Genomic DNA, 19,984 nt, shown 5'->3' on the forward strand with positions numbered 1-19,984 from the left:
ATCATTAACCATTGACTTTAGTTTTGTATTTTTACTAATAAAAATCCTTTAGTGAATTAGCAGAAGATCATAGATTTAGAACTGGAAGAGATCTTCAGGATTATTTTAGGTAATTTTCTTCATTTTTCAGATGGATGTCAGAGAAGTTAGCTGACTTGCTTTAGATTACACAGAATTTTTTTGGTGTGTCTTTACTAATAAAACTCCCTTAGTGAATTAATGATAATAAGAGTAACAAAATAATAGTAAAAAGTTAGAATTTGAGTAGCACTTTAAGGTTTGCAAAGTGCTCAAATACTTTTATCCTCAAAATAATTCTATTTTTATTGCCCCCTCCTTTCCCCTCATACCAAATTAGATTATAATTGACTGGGATTGTCTTTTGCCTTTATTTTTTAATATCCTCAAGTACCTGGCTCTAATTCACACTAGGTGGGGTTTTTTGTATTTTTTTTAACTAATAAAATTCCTTTAGTGAATTAATAATTGTAATAACAATAAAAAATAACAGCAAGCATTTACATAGCATTTTAAGGTTTGTAAAATGCTTTACAGATATCTTTTTTGATCCTCACAACAAATCTATTATTATCATTGGATTATAAATTTCATGAAGACAAGGATTATAAGGTTGACTTACTTTTGGTCACAGTTTTGAAAATGTTTTTACCAATAAAATTACTATAATAAATTGATAATAGTAATAATAATGATGAATAACAGCTAGAATTCATGTATCATTTTAAGATTCTCAAAATGCCTTTTAAATATTTTCTTTTGATATTCATAAAAATCTTATCATCCCCCATTAGATTGTAAACTCCATGAGAGTATGAACTATCTTTTTTTTTTTTTTTGGTGTCCCTAATGCTTTGTGCAGTATTTGTCACATGTTATCAATACTGATTGATTAATCTCCATTTTATAAATGAGGAAACTGAGGCACAGAGAGGAATAATGACTTTTTCTAGGTACTACAGAGAAAATTGCCAGAGACAGGTTATGAATCCAGGTCATCTGATTATATATCTAGCCCTTTTCCTCTTCAGGAATGTCTTCTCTCAGCTGTTCATAGAATGAATTTTTCTTTGGGGAAAAACAATTAAATGAAACAAAATAAACCTATCATATATATGATGCTTAAGTAACATGGAAGTCCTAAAAAAAGTATCATATGACCAGTCTTGGCCCTGGAGTGCAAATGATCACATACAAATGATTTCTTTTGGTAGAGAGATGAGAATATTCTCTGAACCATCATACATAGTCCCTGTGTCAGTTGGTTTTACTTAATGCATATTCACTCATACAGTGAGAGCTCATAGCAAGTATGCAATGGGTTATATCCAAAATAATTGTGAAATAAAATAAAAACTTATCAATAAATATTCTTTTAAAAAGAAAGAAAGAAAGGCATTCAAATGAAATCTTTTCACATTACAAAGTTTGTCTCTGAGAATGGAGTGATGATTGTTTTGGTCTTTCACAACCAAGTTCTTCTATTCTAAATGGCTTTTATCTTTTCTTCCTCAGACAGGACCATCCTCGTAGACACCGATCTCCCTTTTCTTAAAGGTCTCTACGTGCTGGGAACCCTAGAATTTCCTGTGAACCGGAGCAATGTTTTAAATGTAGCTTGTATTATTGTTGCAGGTGGTGAGCTGAAAGTCGGTAAGATTTATACTAAGATTGCCAGGGATTTGGGGAGTGTAGCCAAATTGTGCTTTGAAGTAAAGGAATCTGGGAAATAGATAGTCCCATATTAAATCACGTGTTAGATTGATTTTTTTTGAGGGCTAGGGAAATAAATTAGTTCATAAACAGGACTAGCCCTAAGGAAAATCATGACATACGCAGCTTGTCATCCTTAGACTTTTACTTCTCTTTTCCTCATCCACTTTCTCTCATTCATTTTCATCCTGATCATATGTGTACAGTACTTTCACTGTGTCTAGGGTCTGAAATATTCTACCCTAGGCCTGCATTCTGGGAAATACCATTCTACAGCACTACTTTCTCTTTCATTCTCTCATGTAGTGGTAAAATAAATGGATTTGGAATCAGAGAAATGATAGAATCCTAGTTGTACTATTTATCTTTCCCTCCAGGTCTTAGTTTCCTCATCTGTAAAATGAGGAAGTTGTATTACATCCTTTCTAAAGTTCCTAAATCACATGATTCTGTGATACAGTAATAATGTAATAGTAATGAAATAAAAAAGGACTGGTCTTTTCATTAGAAGGACATCCGTTCTATATCTTGGTTTCCCTCATTAACTCTCTTTGTGCTTTAGTTTCTCACTTATAAAATGGAAACAATAATAGTTGTGCAGAATGCTTGCTAACCATAAACTCTCTCTCTCTTTCTCTATAAGGCATTATTTCCATTATTATCACCTTTCACTTCATTGTTTCTTATAGGTCTTGTATAAGACTATCCATCTTTCAATTTTTAGAGAAACTAATGATATCATGTTAATTCTTTAATGTATTTTTCCTCTTGAGAATAGATTTTTATTAAAAGAGGAGTCTCAGAGACAGAAATTACTCAACCCAAAGGAATAAATCTCTAGTTGTGGGAATATGAGATGTAAAAGAATACTGCAGAAGGTAGAAAATGAGATTTTAGTTGTATCACTTCAGATATGTGTATGTGTATATATGCATATATATATATTAGGTAAAGCTATCCTTACTTATAATCATAATTAGATTCTTGGAATTACATAGTATTGTCCTATGCAACTTGCCTAATGAATGTGAACTTGTGTAAGTGAAGGTGACATACGTTATTATGTTGGTATAGATGTTTCCTAAAGAGTAGCATTCTTTACTTTCCTATTTAACTTGTGATATCATTTCTCTTCTCTTTGTTTACTATATTCCCCACTATTAAAAAAAAACTTTTATAGAAAATAGTGGTGGTTTTTCTCCTTTGCCCGTGTGTTCCAGGCCTCGAGGTAGCTTCTTGGAACCCATCTGTCCAATCCTGTGTATACCATGCCTGAAGGAAGGCTTTCAACCCATCTGTCCAATTCTACCACGCCCTAAAGAAATCCCGACATGAAATAGATAATGAGACTGTTTAGTAAACAGATTTAATAGATGTGGACATTGGCACGGAGTGCTGCCAGGAGAGGATCTGATATCTGATGCCATCTGATCCAAGGCCCAACCTTCTGGAGCTGAATTTCTTGGTGGCCTTGCTTTGAGGGCACCCGGTGCTGGCAGAAGATATCAGCTTTAACTAGGCTAGCTTTGCTCAGAGCTCTACATCTGCATGACAGATGCCAGCTTCATTTCCATTCCCCTATGCAATAGTAGTCTCATTGGTCATGTAAGACCCTGGTAAAAGAAGAATATGTTAGATTTAGATTGTTTCACATAGGATTTTTTTGATCATGGCTTTTTAGTAAACTGAGTTTCACCCAAAGTGCCACTTTGATTGCATGTGGAGCAAACACATGGGAAAATAGTAGCTGGGATGGGAATTTTTTTAGGCTTTTATAAAATAGATCATAAGATGTTAGTGCTGGGAGGGATGGTCTAGTTTAATCCCTTCATTATAAATATATGTGTATACTCACACACATATATATCATTATATATGTATGTATAAATAAGCAGGTTACATTTAAATACACAAAATTACATTAAATATATAGAGAGTTCTTTGTAAAATCCAAAGTGCGATACAGCAGCTAAGTATTATTGTTATTATATATTATTTATTTGTACAAGTGTAATTGTACAAGTACAATTAAGGCTTACAGAGAATTCATTTTTAAAGCAAATATAAACAAGTCAGAAAAAGATTACTACAACATATTTTCTAATTCCCATGCCAGTTTTCATTACCCAGTAATGTTTCTCTTTTAATATATTTGATGGTGTTTTTGAAGTCTTTAACACTTCTAATATGTTATCATACAAATTGAGTCCAAAGTACCACAGGATCATAGATCTGGAGCCAATAGGTGCTTCAAAGGCCACTAAACTCAATTCCTATTCCCTTCAGGTAATATGTATTCATTAAGCTTTCATTACATGCCAGGTACTATGCTGCTAAGTTCAGGGATACAAATAAAAGCAGAAAAATGGTTTTTGTCCTCACAGAGCTTATAGTCCAATGGGAGAAGGCAACACAAAAGAGAGCTAAAAAGTGAAAGTGTGAAAATAGGTGGTGCAGTCGATAGAGCATCATCCCTGAAGTCAGGAGGACCAGAGTTCAAATCTGGTCTCAGACACTTAACATTTCCTAGCTGTGTGACCCTGGGCAAGTCACTTAAGCCCAATTGCCTCAGCAAAAAAAAAAAAAAAAAAAAAAAAAAAAAAAAGTGAAAGTGGGAGGAGGATGAGGGAAAAGGTAGCAAAGTCTTTAGATGTAGAATCATAATTATAGACATCAGGGAAATGGAACATGGCCATTATGGGTCTGTTCCACAATAGAGACCCTCCCCCCAGAAGAAACTCACCAATGGAAGAAGGAGGTCAGATCATGCCCAAAGAATGTTTAAGTATGAAAAGAATCCACATACTAAGGAAAGTTCCAAGGTGAGATGGAAACTTTTGTCATGTTGGCAAGTACAGAGAAAGTTGGGATCATATTAAGGAAGGAAATAAAGCATGGTCCACTGCTCCCCAAAATGGAGTCCACTGGAAGAAATTCACCAACAGAAGAAGGGGCCTAGCAGGGTGGAGAGATTTTTCAGGCACTGAGAGAGGGTGAGCAAGCAGCTTGGCCAACAGAGACTAAATAACTCATTGACATATGTAAAGTGACTATTAGAGGAGGGCTTTAAATCCAGATCCTCTTACTTCCAGAATTAATTAATTCTTAATACTCTTTTCATTGTTATCAAGATCGAATGTTGTCACCAAAAAAATGATTGTTGGTAAAGTGTAATGGCGGTATATAACTTTTCTTTCAACATATTTGGCAAAATCAAAGTCCTACATGCCAATTGTGGGCATACTATTAAAAACATAAACACAAATAAAATCAATTTAGTAGACTAATTTCTAACAGAATTGAATGATGTTTCATTCATTTCACCTAAATCAGCCTTGAACCTTAATTTTCCTAACATTATTTTTTATGAACTAACAAATACAAATACATACATAACATACAAATACAAAACATAACCTGATGTTAAGGGTATTGTAAACTACCTGAGGGTGGGTTATAACTTGTATACAGATGAGTAAGTGTAAGATACACATATACATGTTTGTATACACACACACACACATATATATATGAATGTGTAATATACTGTGTATATATGCACACATGTAGATCTGCACACATACATGTGTTAAAAAGGTATGACAGCAAAGGATAGAATTTCATGAATTAGAACACAGACTGCATGACAGGGAGTAATGAGTAATTATCCTGGAAATATAGGATTGAATCAAATTATAAAGTGCTTTAAATTCCTTATTGGGCTTTTATTTTATTCGAGGGCAAATAAGTACTCACTAAAACTTCTTAAGCAAGAGAATGGTATGATAATGCTAATGTTATATGTGAAGGATGGATGGGATAGGAGAGAGGCTTGATGTAAGGCGGCTAGTTGAGAGGTAAAAGTTCAGATGGAGGGTGATAAACCCGAATGAGTGTGGTGTGAATAGAAAGAAGGGGATGGGTGGGCAAGATATTTGTGAAACTCGATTTCTTGAGATTTGACCTGAATTTAGTGGGTTGGGGTGAGATACAAAGAGGGGAATGAAAATGAAATGCAAACATGATCTCTAGAAGATCTACCCAGGTAAGTGGAAGAGAGGTGGTTCTCTTTCTAGAAATAGGGATATTGGAGGAGGGATCAGTCTAAGAAAAAAATAATAGGTTCAGTTTTGGACATATTGAGTTTTTTCTTGGTTGTACATATACATTAACTTTCTAAATACACATTTTAAATGAATCATGTTGGGAGAGAAAAATAAGAAAAAAAGGGAAAAACCACAACAGAAGAAAAAGAGCAGAAAAAAGTAAACATAGTATGTGTTGATTTACATTCAATCTCTATAGTTCTTTTTCGGGTGCAGATGGCATTTTTTAACCCAGAGTTTATTGAGATTGTCTCAAACATATTGAGTTTAAGGTATTGGTCTAGGTGGAGAAATGCAGGAGACATTTGGAAGTATGGGATTAGGGATCAGGAGAAGTATAAAGCCTGGATATGGACGTTTTTCTAAACTACATGTAAGAGCAATAATAATCAAATTTGTGGGAATAGTTGAAATTACAAGGGGGAAAAATAGTACATACAAAGACGACCCAGGAGAAAGATGTGGAATGCATTTATATAAAAAAATTAAAATGTTGATAAATCCTACAAGGAGGATGAATACAACCATAATAGAGCAATATGATGAAAACCTATGGAAAAGAAAATAAACATAAGGAGTATATGTTTTGTGGATTATGTAGAACAATGGAAGAAATTGTATAGATTTCAATCTCTTTGATTTCTATGTATCTGCAGACAAACACACACACATATATATATATATATATATATATATATATATATACAGATTTAGTTGTTTATATATGGATAGGCATACATAGATAGATAATACAAATGGACAATGAATTAGGTTTGTAATTGAAAAGATGAAAAATGGATTGGGACTAGATTGCTTTTCAGATATTGCAAGTTTAAATTTTAATAATTTCAAACTTTGCCCTGAAATAAAAACCCATATTTTTAATATTTATTGGTCTGATGCTGTTGTGATGCTATAAATCATTTCTATTATTTCTATTAAAGTCACCATCTGCCTCAGTTTCCTTAATTGTAAAATTGAATTAACAACAAACTCCTACCTTCCAGGTAGGTTGTTGTGAGAATTAAATGAAATAATTTTTGTAAAGCACTTAACACAGTGTCTGACACATAACATGCTTAGTAAATGGTTGCTACTTTCCCCTTCCCTTCTCTACAAATATTTTGGAGCATTAGAATATTTATATACAAATTACTCCAATAGTTCAAAGGAGGGAGAAATTACTTATACTTTCACTATTAAATCTGTGACTTTAGACACTCATGAATTTACCAACTTTCAGAGTTAAAAGGGTCAGATGATGGCACAGTGAAAAAAATCACTTTGGAGTTCAGCTTTGAACAGTTGAAACTGAAGATCAGGAAAACCCCAATTGGGATCACAAAGTCAGTTACAGTTTAAACAATTGAACAGCAACTACTGTGTGCCAGTTTCTATATACTATTCTGGATATGCAAAGCCAAAAAAGCAAGTTCTTATATTCAAGGTACATTCTAAAAGGGAAAAATAACACCTATGGGTAATAGTCGTAGGAGAAAGATATTTTGAAGTGTCAGAAAATGCAAGCAGTATCAAACTTTTTTTTTTTCAAAAATAGCAGTTTTTATTTGATTATCATTCCAGAAATAAGCATTTAAAAGCAGGGCTGGGGAGAGGAGGGAAGGGAGCATCTAGGATTATTGAAGCATTTCAGGGAGATATCCTGAATCTAGAGTGGTAGATCTGGATATACCTAGTTAAATAATTCAGGGCTTCAAGGCAGAATAGAAATGCCAGGTAGATGGTGCAGCTCACTGACATGGCAAGAGGTGACTGTCACAATAGTGGGTCTAAAAGAATGGGCAAATAAGTGGGAAAATGAGAAAAGTACATGAGAAAAGAACTAAGTCCTCAATAAAGGTCACATATAAAGCAGTTCACTTACAAAGGATAGCCTGACTAGGAAAAGAAAATTTTAGTCCATTTCTGTTTTTTTTTTTTTTTGTTGTTGTTGTTGTTGTTGTTGTTGTTGTAGAAGTATTATTATTTTTCTTTAGGTTCCTGCAAAATGGCTTAAATTTACTTCTTCCCTGAATGCTACCTGCTGATTCAGTGTTGCCCTAGGTGGGAGATCATTCATGTACGCCAACATGCATCTTTTTTTAGCTCATCAGTCAATTGAGTTAAGATGTTATTGACCTAAGTGTTAAACCCATGTAGAATCAGTGGGCACACTTATTTTATTCCATTTTTTATTTTGTCCATGGAAATAGCAACTGAAATATCTGTAATACTTTGCAAAGAGACTTAGATGAAATGAGTAGAACAAACTAATAGTTTTAAAATATTACTAGGAAAACCCTATTCTGTCCTTAAGAAAGCAAGTATATGTCACATCCATTAGTACTCCTCAGGGTCCTTGACTGTATTCAGATGTTCACTCTTGGTTTGGGCTGTCACAACAGGGTAAAATGGAGCAGTGCCTAGTTGCTCAGTAATTAAACAGGAGACTTGGGTTTTTAGTTTAAAAACTTGTCACATATTGTTTTGCATGGCCAGTGATGGATACTTGTCAGCCCTGTCTCATTCTCAGACGGGAGCCTAGGGTCATCATTAGCACATGACTTTGATTGTCAGGAAATGAAGTACCAGGCATTTGGAAGTATCTTTCATTGCTTTCTTGGTTGGAGTTTTCTTAATCCTAAAGAAAAAGAAAAATCCATACACAGTTTATTGCCTCCTTCACAAACTGGAAGTTCCAAAAGATCCACTGGATGATTAAGTAATAAGAAGACAAACCCAAGACAGTGTAGATTAAAACATATCCTGGGGTCTCATGCTGCAACACCAGGAATTAGTGGTTGTAGAACCACAGGGTATCATGAGTGAGAATATATTTTTAGAAACACTATTTTTATTGCTAAAATATGTTACAGAAATTCCTCCTTCTCAATTTCTTTCTTCCTTCTTTTGTTCTTTCCTTCCTTCTCCTCCCCCCCCTCTCTCCTTCTCTTCCTCCTCTTCCTTCCTTCTAAAAATAGAGCACAATCAAATAATCCATATTATTTTGTACATATGTTTTCAAATGTCTAGAAATGCATATGTAAATAAAATAGTCTTCAACATATAATAAATTAGTATATTGTACCAATGTTTATATTTTCTAGTCTGAAATTAATATTTGGTTTATTTGTTTGATAACTATTATCCTTAGCACATAGTTGGGGCATCTTCTCCTTTCCTTCTCTCTTCCCCTCAATTAAATAAATCTTGGTGAGCACAACAACATAGAGTCACCTTTTTATCATTTTGCTGTTGTTTACTCATTTCAGTCATGTTCAACTTTTCTTTACCTCATCTGAAGATTTTTTGCCACAGATACTGGACTAGTTTGCTATTTCCTTCTCCAACTCATTTTAAATGAAGCAAATAGGGATAAGTGTCTTAGTTAGGATCCCACATCTAATAAGTGTCTGAGGAGGAATTTGAAGTTAGGAAGATGAATCTTCCGAATTCCAGGCTCAGCACTCTGTGCACTTTGTGCCACTCAGTTGCCCTATCATTTTGTTAGCCAAACAAATACAAAACACCTAAGGAAAATGGTACCCTAGGCAATAAGTACCCACTTTGCTTCCAGATTTGTCACCACAAAAATATTTCTATTAACTTTTCATAACATCAGGGGATCATAGATTTAGAGCTGGAAGGAATCTCATAGTCATTTAGATAACCTTTTCATTTTACAGATGAAGAAACTGAGCTAGAAAAGTTAAATTACTTTGCCAAAGATTTTTATACAGATGGACTCTTTCTATCTTTGACCTCTTTGGGTATATATGTTTAGTACTGGGACCTCAAAATCAAAGGGCATGAATAATTTAATGATTCTGCTTGTATAATTCAATTCTTCCCTCTTCCTCCAGAATGGTTAGGTCTTTTCTCAGCTCTGTCCCTTCCTTTCTACAACATTCCAGTGTTGACTTTTTGCTTATTATAATTTGCCAATTTTTTGGATAACCCTAAATTATTTTGATTCACATTATTCTTATTGTTCATTGTTTGGATAACTGTCCATAAGGTTCTGGAGAGTGACAATTCTTTTGAAACCTGTTCATATTCTTTTACCATTTATCTTTTGGATAATGGCTTTTTATTTTAAATATGTGTTAGTTCCCTATATGTCTTGGATATATTAACCAGATATATTTGATATAAAGTTTCCCTCTCTCCAAAATGGATAGTTTCCCTTCTTTAGTTCATGCAAAGTCTTTTCAAAATTTATGTTGTTGAAATGTCTATTTTGTTTCTCTAAAGATACTTAATTTCATTCATTCATTCACTCTATTTTTTTAAATAAATGACCTTGTGTATTTAAATTAAATACCATTTAAAATTTACTGAGATACACAGAATAAATACCAACCTAAACCTATTTTCCATCAAACTGGAATACAGTTGTTTTTATAGTTTTTATCAAAAAGGATATACTTTTCTAAATAGTTTATATATTATTGAATATATTAAATACTGTCCTTATTTTAGCTACTTCTTGTTTCTGTTGTTATAGTCCCTTATACTGATTTACTTGTCTATTTTTAACCTATACCATATATATTTTTAATGATCACCACTTTTTAATAATTACTGACTTTCTGGAGGAGACAATGCCTTTCAGATTTGGTGAATATCTATCAATCAGTGAGTCAATTGACCATAATTTAAGTGCCTCCTATGTGTCATGCAATATGTTTGGTGGAGGGGATATAAAGTACAAAGAACAAAATTACTGGGGCAGCTAGGTGACATAATGAATAATAGAACACTGGCCCTGGAGTCAGGAGCACCAGAATTCAAATCTGGCCTCAGATACTTGCTGCATGAGCCCTGGTAGCAAGTGCCTCAAAAAAAAAAAATAAAATAAAATAAAAAAGAATGAGATTATTCTTATTCTAAAAGTGCTTACATTCTAATGAGGAAGACAAGAACACATATAAATATGTACAGACATATATGTATGTACATTTATGTATATTTATATAAACATATAAAGAATAAATACAAGTATATGTAATATAATTAAATGCTAAAAAGTTAGGGATGACTACAGTTGGGGGCATCAAGAAAGGTTTTATGTCGAAGTTGGTACTCAAACTGCATCTTAGAAAAACAGTGATTTTATGAGGTGACAGTGGGAAAGGAATGCATTTTCAGGAAAAACAGTGAACCAGTGCAGTGGCAAGAATATAGATATTGGAGCATTATTTCTGAAGAACTGAAAAAGACCAGTATGGCAAGATTTCAGCATACAGAACAGATTTCAGCATACTGAATGAGACTCAATAAGTTGTGACCAGGTTTTGAAGGACTAGCCATGGGAGTTGACTGAATAGAGGAAAAACAATTCAATTTTCTCTTAAAGAAAATCACTTTTGGTAGCAATGGAGGATAGATCAGAGGGGTGAGAAAATGGAGGTAAGGGAACCCATGAGGAGACTACCTTGAGAGACACCATATGCAATACTGCCTGATGACTCGATTTATTTTTGTTTGGAGATGTAAAGGGGCCATTTTCACCTTAGCCATTGTTTACTTCTTGCTGAGTAGACTTTTCTTATGATAACTAAGTAAATACCCTTTGCAACTATTAAACCATCCATTGGCATCTTATCCTCCTCCATTATCCAAAGCTCCAAATAAGCCTGGATTGGTCCCAATTAAAAATATTATATATATTCAATCATTTGTAAAATCTTCTTTCAATCTCCTGCAACTTTTCTTATACATGCTCCCTTCTCTCCATTAACTCAGCTAAGATTCTAGTTCAAACCTTATTTCTTTTTGCCTGGATGATTGCAATGGCTTCCTAATTGGTTTTACTATCTCAGTTTTCTGATCACTGCAATCTACTCTTAATCACAGAAAACCACTCACCTGATTTTTCTTAAGTATAGATCTGACCATGTTCCTTTCACCTCCCTTCAGTAGCTTCCTATTATGCTAAGAGTGATACATAACTATTGTGTTCAACATATAAAGCTTTAAAGCTTTCCTTATCTTTACAATCCTATATAGTTGTCTTTTGTATATATTCCACAACCTAGCCTTTCTATCCTGCTTGAAGTGTTTCACATATACTCTTCCATGCCCTTGAATTTTCCTCCTCTTCTCCTTGCTCTATTGATAGAATGGCCTCTCTTATTTTTCCCCACTTTTTGCTGAGGCAATTGGGGTTAAGTGACTTATTCACAGTCACACAGCTAGAAAGTATCTATTATTTTTTAATTAATTAAATTTTTAACTAACTAATTAATTGTCTCCTAATTTTTAAGTGATCCCTGCCTTCCTTCAGGATTCAATTCACCAACTCACCTTCTTCAGAAGACCTCCACAGTTGCTAATATCTTCCCTCTAAAAAGTCTTCCACATTAGATATTAAATTATCTTCGTGAAAATCAGTAGACTTAGTACAACTCCTTGAGATTTCTCTCCTGATATGAGACTAGCAACATAGTACATTTTCCTATTCTTATATATCTAATACCAGAAAAATAGGAAAACATTTATTTTCCCCCTTTAGTAGCATGAATATTTTGGCCTGAAATAAAACATTTGTCTTATACTCTCCTATTGCCTTGGGAAATGAACATTAGAGTCACCACCTGTTTGAAATGTTCAATAGATTTTTGGATTCAAAAACAGTCTCATCTAAATATTTCATTGAGATCAAGTCCATCTGATTTTTGCTTCCTCAAATCCCTTTTTCCATACTCAAAATTTATCTGTATCCTCATCTACCGTGGACTCCTTAACTTTTAATTCTGAAAAAAAAAATTGTCCCTCTCTTTGGCCAAAGCTATCTATTTTCAATTTATATCCTTGAGCTCATTCTCTCCAACAAGGAAAGAATCTGATCATAAAAATCTACTATGGTAACAGGGAAGATCAAGACACAAATTCAGAAGACAATGAAGTCAAAATAGCTACTAGCAAAGCCTCAAAGAGGATAAACTATGAATTGGACAAAAGCCCAACAAAAATTTTTAGAAGATCTAAAAAACTATTTTCAAAATCAAATAAGAATAGCAGAGGAATAATTAGATAAAAAAAATAAGAACAAAGGGAGACAATTGTGAAAAGGCAATTAACAGCTTGGGAAAGAGGCACAAAAATTCCTGGAAAAAAATCTTAAAAACAGAATTGGCCAAATGGAAAAATAGGTACAAAAAGTTTAAGTGAAGAATATAATTTCTTAAAAATTAGAATGAAAAGTAGTAACTTCACAAGACATTAAGGAACAACAAAACAAAGTTAAAAGTGACAGAGAGAGAGAGAAGATAGAGGCAAAAAATGAAAGAGAAAAAAAGAAGAAAAGAAAAAAGAAAAAGAAAATATAAAGATCAGGGAAAAAGAGGAGGAGGAAAGACATCTATTTTGGAACTTTATAGGCAAAACTAGTAATCAAAACTCACACAATTGCCTTATGCTTCTCCTTTGTGGGATTAGAAAAGCCCTATTCTGCTTTGCAGCAATATTCATTTTATTGTTCTGTGCCAGCCAACATGCTTTATGGCACATTTAATTTTTTTGTCACTTGAATCTTCAATACTCTATAATTTCTTTATTTGTAGGAATTATCTTCATTTACATAGATCAAAATCTTTGTAAGTCTTATTATTCAGTGTTTATGAATTATTTTGATGGAAAACCTTTTGGAGATTATCTTCTCTCCATTTAGAAATACATGTATCTCAACCAACCTGCAGAACATTTCTGGATCCAGACTTATAATCTTTATAGCTTGCTAGAACTTGAAAAAAGTTTATATTCCATTTGCATATCCATTGATAACCCAAAGTCACCTCTACAACATGATGAAGCATCCAAAAAGAAATTTGTTGAGAGACTTGGGTATTAGTAGGGTCAAACATGTAGGGGGAATGAAGCATAGTGTGAAATCCTTACAGGAAAAAAATAATTCTGTTCATGGTTTTTGAATCACTCTTATCAAAGCTTCCCAGGCTCTGTATTTAAGAGAATCACTACAGCCATATATCAGTAGGAGTATAACATTCTAAGTTCCAGCTCAGCTGCCACAGTATTATCATCTCATACTCTACTGCTCAGGATAGATGAATTTAAGCAAGTGGCTGAATTTGGCCTTTGGGCTATACTTTCCCCAGTATATCTTGAAAGTATCACAGTGCCTACCTTACTCTGCACGTGGTAGGTGCTCAATAAATTTGTTTAATTGAATTGAATTAATGCATTATGGTAATCTAAAGCATCAATAGAACAGAATAGCTAACATGTTAATTTATTATTTTGAATTCAGTGAATAGGACCAGAGAAATGAATACTCATTAGGGAGAAGAAGGATCTGATACCTTCTTTGGATACTATTGTCATTTACCTTTAATTGAACACTAATGACATTCTAAACTGTGTATAAAGTGGCTCTATATTTAGTCCCTGTCTTCTGATTCAAATTAACCTATACAACACAAATAAAAGGATGGCAAATCATGCATTTTGGTGATGATAGGCTAGCACCCTGAAAATTAGGAACCTTTTTGTGTGAGAATCCTAGTATAATGTCATGACTTACTTATAAGGCAGATTAATTCTGAATATTATGTCAGGATATTTAATTAATGAAAAAAGATTTTTTTTCTTCTTGTCATTAAAGATCTATACCTCACCTTCTCTCAATTATTACTATTTCTTACTACTCATCCAAGAATTATTTCTTTCTTTCTTTTTTTTTTTTTTTGGTGTGGGGGGGAATGATTGCAGCATTTAGCATACTTACTCCCACTCCCTTCTTCCTCTACTGTATTTCTAGATATCCTCATTATCTCAACATTCATAAGACCACCAAACCTCTGATATCTCAGTTCTCTTATTCTACACAAGGCCCCAAACAGAAGATTTACCTCCTGGATGTTATTATCCTATAGTACTTTTTAGATTTTGTTTTAGTGCTTCTGAATCTTCTCTCTTACTGGGACCTCCTCCTCTTTATTTCTCCCATTGTGCCATACTCATCATCATCAACCTATTACTTCTTTGGCACTACATGATTTCTACAACCCCATGGACTACAATTTCTTACTATTTATCATGACATGAGAATAATAAAGGCTTACACTATAAAATAAAGGGGAAAATTTTAAATAAAAAGTTCTTAAAAGTAACTTTGGATTTCAAAGTAAATATTCAGGTAATTAGGTAGACCTGGATATTTCTACTCATTCCTCCAAACTATTATTTGATGTCGTGATGAAACAGGGCTCTCTTTTGAGATCTTTCTTGAGAATAAATTGGTTCAGCCTTCTCTGAATATTAGTAAAATACTGACTAATGTTCATCTAGAAATAGATCATCATAAAAAGCCTAAATGGTTTCCTTAAGAACACATGTCTAATTAAACTGATTAGAGTGGTGCTATTTATATGTGTATGAGACAGAGTACTACATAGGTCGATAAGGAAATGCAAAAAATGCAGTTTATATAGATTTTACCTAAGCATTTGACAATAGTGCTCCATTATACTTTTTTTTATAAAAGAAAATATATGAAGTAGTTATAATCCTATTTAGTGGATTTTGAGCTACCTAAAAGCTAAGAATTATTATTGATGATTGATGTCAACTTTGAAGGCATCCAGCAGAGTTCCCCAGGAATCTCTATAGATTAGCACTAAGACTTTTAGAGTCCTCCATAGAACATTAACAGGAGGTAATTAAATACAGGACAATAAGGAGGCACTAGCAACTGGGACCATCAAATCAGGCTTTTTAGGTAAAGTTGTAGGAAATGAGAAGGAAGAACATTTCAAGCAGGAAGATGACTGGTGAGAACAGACAAGAGAAGAAAATAAAGTGGGTGAAGAATTAAGAAATCAGTTTGACTGGATTATAGCGTACAGAAATACATAATGAGGTTGGAAAAATAGACTGGGATAACAGTTTTGAAGGGCTTAGAAAATCCAACCAAGAAAAAAATTGTATATGGTGCAAAGCTAGGAGAAAAAGACAAATGACAAAGTAAAGATCCCTAAAAGCCAAAAGTATTGTACCAAATTGAATGGGAAAATATTAAATAGACATAAATATAAATTCTTAGATCCTGATTAAAAAAATATATCAACTCCATAAGTCCAAATTGATGAAGCTATGGCTAACCTACGGCTCAACTTAACAAACAAAAGAGACTTGATGGTTTAAAGAACTAAAGCTGAATATGAGTCAGCAGTGTACTATCACCATTAAAATAGCTTATGTGATCTTAGTCTGAAATAAGGGTGATGAAGGATCCAAGACTAAGTTGGTGATAGCCCTGCTATTTTCTGCTCTGACCAGTTCACATTGGCACTATATGTTACATAGAATATTTATAAATTAGAGAATGTCTGATTTGAAAGTCATTGGATGGTTACATGTATATTAATTAAGGGAATATTGTATATCAAAGGTATATTTAACTTTGTAAATAAACAGAAGACTAAGGAGGCAAACCATAAATAACTATGTTTAAGCAGTTAGAGGGCTTTTAGAAGAAAAATTAGACTTGTTCTCTTTGACCTTAGAGGGCAGTACTCAGAACAATGAATAGGAGTTACAGAGGCAAAATGACGCAAAGAAAACATCCCAAAAACTATAGACTTATGAAGTGCAGTAGATTATTTCAGGATGTTGTTGTTTCTCCTTCCTTTGAGGATTGCAAGCAAAATTGCATGAACACTTTTTGGGTAAGTTGTAGAGTAGGATCTTGTTCAGGTATTGGTTGGACCAGATGACCTTAGAGAGTCCTTCTAATTCTGAGATCTTATGATTCCAAAATCTTGGTTCGTGGTAGAAGTGAGTTGAAGGATAGTAAAGAAAGGAAATATAGCTTGAGACTGGACTTTTCTTCTCTGGCCTTTAAAGATTCTTTCCCTTAAGTTTTAAGTTAAATAATTGGAAATACAGCAATGGACCATACATGAGGCCCCACTGATTATTATCCCTTAAAAATCTTACATCATCCTTGGTTATCTGAATGAGAAGGACTGTTCTTAATGTGGCTTCCAAAGATTGCTTCCCCGTGCAGCCAATCATATAATGACTTGGCAGTTACCTTTTTAATCTTCTTTGATATGTTAGTTACTCCATAATTTGAAAATTCTCATTCTCCTTTGACTCATTCCCTGAGTATTTGCTAGAGACTTATTTCAGGTTCTAACTTTTTAAAAGATTTGACTTTTTCATCTATTCCCTAGAATAACATATGGATATCCTTCTCCTTGAAGCCCAGTTTCCCGTTTTAAAGATACTTCTGGTTCTCTGGTCATTGGCAAAGCTGTGGCAGTTACATATGTAGATCAAAGAATATTTCATACCTTTAACTTTATAGACTATTTAATTATTTCAGTAGTGTTACCATTACTTAAGATGCTTTTGAAATTTATCTTTTGGAATTGTATTTAAAATTGCTTTATAATCAATTTATGAATTCACTTTCATTATTTAATCATCAGATTCTTAATTATTTTTAATTTCATTGATATATATATATATATATATATTACTTTTATAAAACTTATTTTTAGCTATATCCATTTCTTTTTCTTACCCAAGAATTTTAAAAAATAGGAGAAAAGAAATTCCTTAAAACTAATATATAAAGAATATAACAATATATTCAATGTTTTATTTTCATGTTTCAAATCTGCAAAGAAGGAAGGGAAGTAATGTTATCTTTACTTCAGCACAAGGTTGATTATTATGTTACAAAATGTTCAGTTTGTAAAATAATTCTTGATCTTTCTATTTACATTGTCATAGTGATTTTTTTCCCTGGCTCTGCTTATTTCACTTTACATCAGGCTTGCCATGCTTCTCTACATAGTTCATATTCCTTGCTTTTTATGACAGAATATTCCATTATAGGCACATAGGCACAATTTCTTTTTTGACTCCCTAGTCAATATACATCTTATTTGTTTCGCATTCTTGGTGTTTATAAGAAATGCTGCTGTAAGCATTTTGGTGTATATAGGAACTTTCATTCCATGTTTGATCAATGTAGATGTCTATCAATGAGATATCTGATGCATTGATCACTTCATTTACCAGATGTGGCTTTGGATAACTTTGGATTATTTTCAAATTTTATCCTTGAAAGAAAGATATTTTGCATCAATTAAGCTGTTCAAAAATTCACATAGGTTCTGAAAGCAATCATAGATTTTATAGAAAACTAGAGATAGTTTTTATTTAGCAGCAAAGACTATTGCAGTATTTGCTTGAATCTTTCTAAAATACTCAGATACTATGCCAGATGTGGGGGGTGAAATGAAATAGTTCTTCTTAAATAAATAAATAAAATAAATTCAGACTTTTTGGGGAGGTAGCATTGGAAAATAACCACTAATTCTTTTCTATTTCTCTTCTCTTATTATCGATTTCTTTTTTGCAATTTAACCCCTATAGCTCAATTTTTGTGACCCATAATATCTTTTGCTTTCCAAGTTTTTATGGGTCAGATCACCCACAGTGGAACACATCGTACTTTGAACTTGGCTTAGTGATGTCATTTTGGTCTTCTTTGAGAATGTAGGATAACAAAAGCATGCTTTCCCATCTCCTGCTTAAATTTAGATAATTAGCAGAATGCATCAAACTCTTTGTGTAGCATTTGCCCTAGGTGTAAATGCTCACATTGAAAATTTCAATTGATTTTTTAGCTTGTTCTGATTAGCTCCAATGCATTACCAACTATAAAAAATGTAAATGAAAATAACAATAAACAATTTCAGAGGCAGTGAGAGGGTAAAGTAGAAGGAGCAGCAGGCCTGGAATCAGGAAGATATATTGAATTAAAATCTGGCCTCAGCCACTTATTGTGACCCTAAGTAAATCATTTAATCACCTCCCTTTTTTTCTTTCTCCTCATAAAACGAATTTGAGAAGGAAAGGGAGAGCCACTCTAATATCTTTGTCAAGAAATTCCAAAAGGCATCATGAAGAAATCAAATACAATTTAAAAACAAATGATATAAAAAATGGAACTCAATGCCCAAAATTATGACCAAACTTAGCTTTGAATAGAATATGAGGGACAATGGATATTATACCATACACATATTATCAGGCTTGGTTGATATATTACTTAGTTTACATACTGTTGTAAGTGATGACTCTTTGGGAGGAACAGAAATATATTTGGAAATATAGGCAATAGAAAGTCAAAAGATATCAATTAAAAAAATTGAGGTGGAAGACACTAGATGATTTCTAAGATCCTTTCTATCTTTATTATTCTACTGTTCCAATTGTGAGATAGGAGATTCTATTCATTACTCAGTGTACTGGGATGGCAACTTAATGTAAGTTACAACTTAGATAATATCTGGCAAAGTACTTTTTTTTGGGTAAAGAAGATACAATGTAGTTATATAAATCTTCATTTATTCTAAAAGGTTTCTTGTGGGTGATTGAGTAGGAGAATAAAAACCAAGGACTGTTTGAATTATCCTATATAAAAGAACCTTCTGTGTTGTAGCTGATTACTCTAGGTTTTGATTGTAGAACATGCTGGGGAGAAGACTACCTTCACCTCTTTTTGTTCTTTTTTTTCCCCTCAGTCTGAGAATAAAGTGAGATTTCTGGCCTTTAGAGCTTGTTAGGCCCTTTTACATATGCAAAAAAATAGATTCATTTTAAAGTTGGTAGGACACTTTACTAGGATTTCTCATCTATGTCACCCATTCCCTTTCTTCTACTATCCATTCCCACCATCTTTCTACCTCTTGGACTAAGTAAACTAACAAAATCAAAACTCTGGTCATTTCAGATACTGAAAGATCATGGAAAGCTGGCTAATTTTGCACAGACATAAAAAAAAAAATCCACATCTGCTGCAGTTTTGTGTTGCATAATTGATTTAATCTCTAATTTTAGAGGAACGCTGAACTCTTTTTTTTGCTGGACTCTGCATACATTTCTCTAGGGCAAAAACTGTCCTACTTTTCCCTCCCTGGTATCTGTTTAATGCTAGGCCATTTTTTTCTAAGACTGTAAACTACCCTCCGTGAAATAAATGAAATCACAGTTGGAATACAGCTTACTGTACAGACTTATCACCACAAGATAAGGGCTACACCACACGCATTTGCTTTAACGTCCCCCCTCCTTTCTTTTCCCCTTCTTTCTGCTCTAGCAAC

The 19,984-nt window shown here is 33.3% G+C and overlaps 1 protein-coding gene across 1 annotated transcript in view; it reads left to right on the forward strand.

The window, feature by feature from the left end:
• Positions 1–19,984, forward strand: part of PKHD1 (PKHD1 ciliary IPT domain containing fibrocystin/polyductin) — a 611,151-nt gene that overhangs the window by 413,598 nt on the left and 177,569 nt on the right. Inside the window, 1 exon segment of the mRNA XM_031964731.1 lies at positions 1,534–1,671. Within this exon segment, the coding sequence (XP_031820591.1) occupies positions 1,534–1,671 (138 nt within the window).

This window comes from Sarcophilus harrisii, chromosome 4 (genome assembly GCF_902635505.1).
Source record: "Sarcophilus harrisii chromosome 4, mSarHar1.11, whole genome shotgun sequence".
In the NCBI taxonomy this organism is placed as follows: Eukaryota; Metazoa; Chordata; class Mammalia; order Dasyuromorphia; family Dasyuridae; genus Sarcophilus; species Sarcophilus harrisii.